Raw genomic sequence first — 10,335 nt, 5'->3', positions numbered from 1 at the left:
GCTTTGCCAAGGATCCTCTGGAATGCTCTTTCCTTCGGCTTTAGCGGCACATTCAGTCTCGCTGCTTCATTTTTCTTCGAGCAGTCCCTAAACATGTGCCCCTTGTCTCTGCATCTGTAACATACTTTATCCCTATGTGTACAATCCTTGGAATAGTGACCGATTCTTCTACACCTGTAACAAGTCACTTCTTCATCGCATCCCTCATAGTGCTTCAGCGGTACATTTGGCGTTGTAGCCCTTATCGGACAATCTCTCTTGAAGTGTCCCTTTCCACTACACTTAAGGAAAACTTCCTCCTTGGTTGAGCACTTGGGGGCATAGTAACCAGTATTCCCACATTTAAAGCAGGTCACTTCCTTATGGCATCCCCCATTGTGTTTCCTTCCATACTTGTAACACCATTTTTCTTCACCTCTTCCTCCTCTAGACTGTGAGAACATGTTGTTCTAGTTGGACCTTGAAGTTCCCTCAAATTTCCTCTTCTTGCTAACCTCAAACCAAATGGCTGCCTCAAGAGTAGGTTCCTGGCGTACTGGCACAGTGAGTTCATTTTTACTTTGTTGAAGTAAACTCCTTGTTAATGAGATCTTTAATTCTCATTTAGGTCGCGTAGGCCAAAAACCGCTCGATCTAAAATTCGAGTTTTGGGTTGTGCACTGCTAAGCCAAATCTTAGAAAATTCATAACTTCCTCATACGAAGTCAGATTTGGGCGTTCTTTTTTTTGTATATTCTTGGTTTAATGTATACTAAAAATTTTGTTTATATTTCTATGGCTAAAAAGTCCCCCATCGTAAATTCACTATTTACGTCTCCCGGTGTCGTGCCGGTTTTGCCGTAAAACTTCGACGGACCATAACTTCTTCGTTATAACTCGGATTTCGGCGGAACCCTTGAGGCGTATTTTACAACTTGGTTAAGATTATTTATTCTAAATAATCTTTTGTCAAAAAGTCGTTTTCGACCCCTATTATCTCTAAATTGACTAGCTCAGATCTACGGGCGTTACACTCATAGACTAGGAAAGTTGTGATCTTTTGCATTCCCTTTTAGCCATGAAAGTCATCTTGGTCATTTAGGAAATTTTGGTGTATTAAAGTTTCGACCATGGAAAGGATCAGATCTAAGCTTTGGAGCTCTTGAAATATGAAGAAAATAGATTATGCTCGTTTGAACTAATCATACTAGTCCCCACAGCATGGACTTAAGCAAGATCGTGTGATCTTTTTCCTTCCCTTTTAGCCATGAAAGTCATCTTGGTCCTTTAGGACATTTTGGTGTATTAAAGTTTAGACCTCGGAAAGGATCAAATCTGAGCTTTGGAGCTCTTGAAATCTGAAGAAAATGGACTAAGCTCATTTGAGCTGTTCAGACCAGTCCCCAACGGTATGGCCTTCGGATGCCACGACGTGGCGACTGGGTAATCATCATATGTTTTTTTCATTTTATGCCCACGACGTGCCCAAGGAAGGCCACGACGTTGAGGGCTACTGCTGGCAATTTTGTCTTTAGCTTTGACCGTTGACTTTTTAACCAGCTTGACTTTTCGGCAAACTTGGGTAATATTCAGTATTTGTCTAAGGATTGGTTTTGGTTTGGCTTTAGGAAGCTCGAGTTGGCTATTTTGTTGCTGAGGTAGCTGTTGGGCTTCTGTTGAATAGTTCAAGTGAGTCTCTTCACTATACTCGTCGGTGGAAGGCGCCAACGCCAGCCTAGTATATTATATTGTAGGATGATAGTTATGTTTGTGACACTTGCTGATATGTCTGTATGTACTTGTTGTCTTTGTGACTCTTGCTGACATGATTGCATACTTAGATGTAGGGGTGAAATACACCCATACCGGTTGAAAGATACCGAAGGAGTCGGAAGGGACTCAGGGGTGAAATAAACGCATACTGTTTGAAAGACACCAAAGGAGTCGGAAGGGAATCAGGGGTGAAATAGACCCGATTTAGCTTCTAGCTGTTATGTATGTTGAGTATGTGGTATGTTAGGGAACTCACTAAGTTTTTGTGCTTAAGGTTTATGATTAATGTGTTTTCAGGTACTTCTGGTTTCAAAAGAAAGGGCCCGACTTGATCGTATTGTTTCCCCTTGAGATTTATTCCCCATTAATTGTTTATGATTTTATTCTGATGTTTTGAGAATAGTTTGACTCTGGTCGTATTTTGGAACAATGAATGAATGATTTTGACTTATTTAAAAATGAAATTTTTACTCAGTATTTTTGGAATGTTATAGAACCAACTGCCACTTTCTATAACAATGAGTTAGTTATTCAGTTAGCTCTTAATCTCACATTTCATGAACATACTAAACACAATGAAATCGAATGCCATTTTATTCATGACCATATTTTTGATAAAACTGTGAAACTTTTACCTATACGAACCACTCACCAACTTTCAAACATGTTCACCAAGCCCTTGCCATATCATAAACTGCTAACCAATCATGTCCAAGATGACTTTGCACAACATTTTCCAATGCTCATCTTGAGGGGGTATTAGAAATCATGTTGACTTTTTGACCTTTAAGTTCGTTATCTTGTCGTCCATCTAATATGTTAAGTTGGGTTTGTTAGAAGCAGTTATATTGGGTAGTTAGAAGGTGTTCTAACTAGAGTTAGTTAACTTAAATAGTATTTTTTTAGCTGTTAGATAGTTGGTTAATAGTTAATTAGTCTGAGTTTGTATAAAAGCTTTGTAACTGTATTCATTTTCAAGATTCAATACAAGAACAATCTTGTTCTTCTCTCTTTGATTTCATAATAGTAAACAAGATACAATTAATCATGTCGTTTTATAATACACCTAGTACCATGTCTAGTTGCATGTTTGTGGTTTCGAGTATCCCTACAACTTGAAAATGGGATTCCAGATTCCCCACAAATGATTCTACATGAACATATTTATCGTCTTTGTCAGCGACTTAACATGCAATTTTGATTGTAGTTAGCCATACAACTGGTAACTCCACATGCGTCCGGACTAGCTAAGAGTGACGAAAATGGAGGGGGATTGATGAGGATAGAGAGGTAGCCAATGGTTAATGTTGGAGAATCCTGTATTTATCATAGAATGAAAGAAGTGAATAAATATTAGACCCTTTTATTATTTATATATTCTTATTATGTTTTGAACATATTTTAATTAATAGATTATAAAACACAATCCTTTTATCGAAAAGACTAATTCACTAAAAACGACAAAATAACAATATACTAATACAATACGATTAAAAAATCTACGTCATTGAGTATTTTACAACATGGACGCCACATTAACAAATTAATATAACTTGGGAGGCCATATCAACACATCAACATATTAGTACAACTTGACAAAATATAAATAAATAATAACCACTCAAATGTTATTTGATAATAGCTATAGCGCTCTTTAAATCAGGTCAATCAAAAATATTTTCTTGTTTTAATGATGTCATACGATTGCAACATTTTTATAAACCTTTAATCCGATATCTACCAACTGTCATGACTCATATTTTGTTAATATAAAAAGGTCTAATAAACTTGATGAATAATCAAACATTTTTCAAACAACTTTCGTGTTTTCATTTTCATTAAAGGAAAATATCACTTTCATTTCTTAATCTTGCTTACGACTAAAAAACAATCTTTTGACATTTTTACCCTTGATCAATGACATTAACAAAATAGGTACCTTTGCCAAATTAAGAATAATTTAGGAATATCAAAAAATATCAGTAATTCAAAAACATCAAATTTTACTATATTAAATAAAGGGTCTTCTTTAATTTGGTGGGTTGCTATATATGCACCAAGCAAATTGTTGTGGGGATTAATCCATTTATATATATTTTCATGAATTTATGCACTAAAAATCAAAACTAATTTTGCAAAGGCCAACCTTAATTTGAACATTCCTATTCTAATTTTTCCAAACACGTCTAAATTAACTATAAATAATTACTTTTTTATAATAAACGGAATTTCAACCAAACTATATCACATGTTTGATTAACGAAAAAGGACTACTACTATACATAAATATGTGACATATCAAAAAGAATGCATTTAATGTAATAAAGCTTAAAAGTGTGTATACTTTTTTTAAATTATGAAATTAAATATATATATATATATATATATATATATATATATATATATATATTAATTGGATTCTTGATAGTCAAAATCATTTTGTGGTTCATTTCGTAGAGGATTTGTTCTTTCTATTTATGATAATTTCATGTGAGCAAGTTTGGAAGGTTGATTCGTCACAAACATTATAGAGTATTTCCCCATCCAATAGATTTGCAATATTAATAATACACTTTAAATATTTGACATGTCATCGGACGTATAATCAATATACTTATACTTTTTAAATTGTGATATTCAATATATATTAAATTGATGTAATTTTGTTTAATATATTAATTATTATTAAATTAAAAAAATTGTTAATATTAAGTTGTTCACGAAGTCACACCTTTTTTAGAAGGGTTTATACACAGCCACTTTCTAAACCAAAATCTATATCTTTCATTCCCAATTTCATCTACAATAAAACCTCCTATCTTTTATGTCTATAATTATTCATACCTACTAAAATTATGACAAATCACCAATCAATTTAATTTTATTTAATATTCCTAATATAGTCTTAATTAATTAGTTAAAAAAAACATGGAATGATGACATTTATCGTAATCTTATTAGGTAGGAATATTTGTAAGCATAAAAAATAAAAAGCAATTTAAATCTTTATTATTTGGTTGAAAGACACTTATCTATCAAACTCTAACTATTAGTTCGTACTAAAAAATAATTTATTCTAACATATTTGATTCACTCATCATGTCACATATTATGTGTCAATCATTTGTGTTTAAATAAATATCTTCAATTTTTACAACATAATGTGATTTATGTACGTTTAATTTTCACAAAAAAATAATCCGAAAACTAAAACTATGGTCATAAAAACACTAAATGTCAAAAACATAAACAACATTGATTACCAACCACTTGAATATAATAAAATCACTAAATGTATTAAATAATATCATATAACTTTTAAAAAAAAACATATTGTATAACTAACTGCCTCATAATCAATCACAAAAATAAGTAATACTTGTCTTATTTCATCATTTTTCTTCAAATCTTCATCATGTATAAACACTGTCTCAACTCAAGATCACCCTGTTTCAAGATTTCAACATCACAAAGCAATCATCATAATTAAATTCTTGTTCCCAATTATTGATTTCAATAATTCCAGAAACCATCCAAATCAATTGGTCCAACTGAAGTTGATGGGGTTTCTTGATCTTCAATTCCAATATTACCCTTTTCAAGATTCGAGATGTTCTTCCCGAAGCTCACCCCTGTTTCCTGTGATCCTGTAAATATATCTCTTTCTATCTTCAATCCATGACTGTATGTCTCGATTAAACCCCTCAATATCGCCTGATCATGAACTGGAAATGAAGAAACCGAAGGGAATTGGTGCATAAGAGGATCAGATTGGCCTTCGAGTAATGGAATGGAACTGGAATCGAATGGGAAAATTGAAGTGTTGATGAAACTATTAATCATGTTCTTCTGGGTTGTTTGAATATCGACTTGATTGGAGAAGCAGGGTACGTGTAGTGAATCGGATGTACTTGGATTGATGTTCCTTCCCCCAAACGCCGCCGGAGAGTCCATCAATGGTGGAAGCGACCTGGTAACACCGCCGGAATCCATCCGCATCAGCCCAGAAAAGGGGACTTTTTTCCCGCCTGAAGTCTTATGAAAAACACGACATATAACCCATTCATTCTGCATTTCCAATTACAAAGAATCACGATCAAAAACAGAGTAACAAACAAGGGAGAATTAGGAATCAAGAATCTATACCTTGGCTGCTTTTGGCAAATTTTGCAGACTGAATTTTCCCTCTAATCTATATTCATGAATCACCCAATTTGTCTTCTCCCCTTTTGGAGCTCTTCCCATGTAGAAAACCAAAGTCTTCTTCATTCCGACGAGCAATCTTCCTCTGTAAATCTCCTTATCTTTTCCGGTGGCTTTCCAGTAACCGGCGGCGGTTGCTCTGTTTGTTCGTAATCCGGTGGGGTACTTCTTATCCCTAAAACAGAAAAAGTACCACTCCTTTTCGCCCATTTTCGCCATCGCTTCAGAATCCAAAACCAAAAACCTTGATTGAATATAACTCGAAAAGATAACAAGATAGGTAAAAACTAAAAAGATTAGAGATCTTACTAGGTAACTCCCATGGCTCAATTCTGTTCATGTCGACTTCTCCGATTGCTTTTGCAAAGAAGGTGCTATCGACAACTTTGTTAGAGAGATAATGAGTGATGAGTTCTTCATCTGTAGGATGAAATCGGAATCCTGGAGGCATATCCATTTGATCATCTTCTTGAGCAGGATCACAGAGCTTCTCCATCTTCTAAAACCCTTGAAAACTTTTGACGAAAAATCACTTTCTAAGCCAAGATTTCATATGCGTTTTTCGTCAAATAGCTTGCTTTATCTGTTTTTCAAGGTTGAATGGATATAAATAGGAGTAGACTGGTGAAAGAAAGCTATGGGAAAGGAAATCATTGAAGATGTAGAAAAAAGGCAGCCATGACAGAAAAGTAAAACCAAGAGATAGTGTGAGCTGAAAGATTCAGATGTTTTAAGGAAAAAAAGAAACAGAATGAACAACTCAAGGCCTTAAATGCTTATTTAGGGTGGGGAGGGTAGATCAGGAATTTTACCAATTTTTCTATAACTTAATTAAGATGAATTTAATTACATGAATGAACATTTTGACTAAATTCAGCCAATCTTTTAAACCAAATTACATGTATTAATGTATTATACTATTATGCATGTGACTTAGATGATGTGAATGAAACCTAAAATTGACACCATATTGTTTGTATGTATTGGAAGCTCGTACATTATTTGTATAATGAAAATAAAATTAAAATATGTGGGGGACTAAAATTTATTGATTTCGGTCCAATCCATCCTTAAATTTTAATTTTTTTACTTTTTATTTTATTTATTTATTTTTCTTATCTAATTATTTTTCATCCCATGCTATTTTTATTTATTTTTTATATATGAAAAATATTACCAACGTTTCAGTTGTTGATTTTAGTTATTATTTTTATTTTTTTAAAGTTAGTTTAATTTTATCTAAAAGTTATAATTTAAATGTAATATTAAATATTTGTAGCTTCTTGTTGTATATTATATTAATTAACCCTAAACGTAAAGTTTACTTTTATGTATGGAATTTATATAACAATTTAAATACATATTATAAATTTGAAACACGGTAACATATTTTATAAAATATTATAATTAAAATTTATCTTATAAATACAATAACATATGTTGATAAAAATGCAGTTAACTTGTATATTATACAGTAATCTAATAAAAACCTAAAGATCATCTCGTTTTTGGTAAAAGTGTAACGTCCTAAGAATCATGACATAATTTTTTTTTGTTTTTAGATTAATTAATCGTTAATACATATCTTTCCCATAAAACCAAGGTAAACAAGTTTTAACAAAACATCATCAAATCAAAGTAATTCATAGAATGCGGAAACATATGGTTTATGCTCTGCAATCATCCCGAGCCTCTTCCATTTGAAAACTGGAGTACCTGAAACAAAAACTGAATCCGTAAGCGCAAAACTTAGTAAGTTTCCCAAAAATGTCACATAACATACAACCATGTAATATCATGCAACATGCATATAGTTGCCATGAGCTCCCCTCATGGTCTTTACCCGGAATGTCATGGGCTCCCCCCATGGTCTGATATCCAAATGTCATGGACTCCCCCCATGGCCTTTACCTGAAATGTCATGGGCTCCCCTATATTCTTCCATGCAAGTATTATAGAGACAACTAGCATTCCACATAACAAATAATGGGCCAACATTGGTGTCTTCGACCCATGGATATAGTGAGAAGACTCACCTCACACTGCTGGATCCTGCGGATAAATCCCTAGTTGTTGGCTGACTGAACCCTGAACTATCAATATCAAAACAACACCCAATTAACAAGAGGGTTCCAATCCATAACCATAAATATGGCCCAATTTTCCAAATTGAACCTAAACCCTTACATGGGCCTTACCCTAAAGTCGAACCATTCTTCCTAGTCTAAAACACTTGTACTCAGATAGCCCATTAATAACTCAAACATCGAAGCCCAAAAGAAAGCCCAAACTTGAGGCCCAAAATGCAAAATCTCATCTGATTGAGTATGCCCTACGTACTCAGTGGGTATGCTAAGCGTACACCCATGAATTACAGTATGCCTCGAGTACGAGAAGGTACGCCCTGCGTACAGACCCTGCCCATATCCAACGTCGAAATGTCTTAATCCTTTACGCCAAGATGTCCAAAACCTCAAAATAGCTACATATAAATTACTTGATCCATAAAGTCGAAGGCTTTAAGCCTTTGCAAGGCTTAATGAAGCCTAACACCAAATATGAACTCCAAAGGTCAAAATGACTCCAAAATGTCTTAAAAACTTCTTAATACCTTAAGAACTTAGTCCAAACTTCCAAATCTGAATCAAAGAGACTTCTTAAGTCATAAAGTTCCTGACTTTATGACTTAGCATGACTTAATAGGATCCAAATCAAAACCCTAAGTCCAAAGCTTCACCAAAAGACTACCAAATCATGCATGGGAGGTTTATACTCATCAAGATCCAAACTTGATGAGTCAATAACCCCAACAAAGGCCAAAAATGAAGCTCAAAGGTTCTGGAGTAACTTCTACTCACAAGAACCACCACAAAGGGACCAAAATCATAACTAAGTGCCACCTAGCTAGATCTACAAGAAATAGTTGTCAAGGTTGAGACTTTATACCTCCAAATGTTAGATCTAAGTACACAAAGATCCAATAGCTCCAAGTCAAGAAATGACTTTTTAAGAAGTTCCTTCTTCCTTTTCAAGAACCAAAACACACGTAAAACACTTTGAAGCTCGAACATCACTCAAATGGGGGCTATGGGTCGATTTCTACGGTTTAGAGGGATACAGGGTGAATATATTAGTGATAGGTTATGAGATAAGGAACTTAAATAGGGTCCAAGACCCTAAAATAGGGCTTTGGGTTTGATTTGAATACGCCTAGCGTACTCCGAAGAGCACCTATGACCATCCTGGTCAGTACGCCCAACATACGCCAAGGTACGCCCCGCATATTGCTCTCTTCACTAGTATGCCCCGTGTACCCGGCTAAACCTTAAAACCACCAAACTTCCGAAGGTCATAACTTCTTCGTTATAAGTCCATTTCCAATGAACTTTATATCCACAGAAAGGTGACGAGAAACCCTACACTTCTTTCAACTCACCTCCACCCAAGAACTTTCGGACCAAAACACAAAATTCATAAAGGATCGAGATATCAAATTACGATTATACCCTTCGGCTCCGAAACACAAACGAACACCCGGATCACTTAGACTATAATACCCACATCCAAAAGGGACAAATCCTTTCTTCCCTAAGGCCCAAAACCTTATGATGACTGATGACCAGGCCACAACTCTGAACAATGAAATAATTTGAAACTGAGTGTCACAACTCTCCCTCACTTAAATTCGATTTCATACTCAAAATCATTCCTTACCATTCCCGACATGCCCGACAGCTTGAGGGATACAATCACAACCGTAAGCATACAACGGCCTTCCCAAGGCAACCAAGCCCAACCCAAGCAGAACTTTCCAACGCGAAGAAGATGAATCCAAAATCCCATGCAGAAACCAACCTTACTCTTTAGACCTGGCAAACGTGTCGTGTCGTGTCGGCTTCGTGTCGTGTCAAGACATTAAACGGGTTGAGAGTGCTTGACCCTAACCCGACCCGTTTAATTATCGTGTTGTGTCATGTCAACCCGTTTATTTTCGTGTCGGGTTTCGGGTTATGGTTTAAATCTTATACATATGTTGTGTCATGCCGGGTTGAAACATATTAAAGGTTGAAAAGTAAGAGTCATGGAGGAAAAAAATGAAAAAGTTAAATGTTATAGACTTGGGAGGTGGGAGGTGGAACAGAAAAAAAATTATACTCCCTCCGTCCTATATTTATTGTTCATTTTTTAACTTTTGAAGTTTTTATTTTTCTACTTTGACCTTAAATATTTTTATTTATGTTATAAATTACTTGATAAAAACTTATAACAATGAAAAGACATTTAAAACACAATACATTCATATATTTTGTATTAAGTGTTATATATCAAAAACAAAAATATTTAAGGTCAAATTTGAAGAATAAAGATTTCAAAAGTCAA

The 10,335-nt window shown here is 34.5% G+C and overlaps 1 protein-coding gene across 1 annotated transcript; it reads right to left on the bottom strand.

Moving 5' to 3' along the window:
* Positions 1–5,029: 5,029 nt before the first annotated feature.
* Positions 5,030–6,702, bottom strand: LOC145103138 (NAC domain-containing protein 79-like). Its single transcript, XM_079040680.1, has 3 exons — positions 6,265–6,702; positions 5,899–6,176; positions 5,030–5,820 (listed from the first exon to the last, which is right to left on the bottom strand). The coding sequence occupies exons 1-3, from the start codon at positions 6,449–6,451 to the stop codon at positions 5,266–5,268; spliced, it is 1,020 nt and encodes a 339-aa protein (XP_078896806.1). The 5' UTR covers positions 6,452–6,702; the 3' UTR covers positions 5,030–5,265.
* Positions 6,703–10,335: the final 3,633 nt, after the last annotated feature.

Source organism: Lactuca serriola, chromosome 4, assembly GCF_051521515.1.
Source record: "Lactuca serriola cultivar US96UC23 chromosome 4, Lser_US96UC23_V15, whole genome shotgun sequence".
Classification (NCBI taxonomy): domain Eukaryota; kingdom Viridiplantae; phylum Streptophyta; class Magnoliopsida; order Asterales; family Asteraceae; genus Lactuca; species Lactuca serriola.
This window is presented reverse-complemented; position numbering and strand designations above follow the sequence as displayed.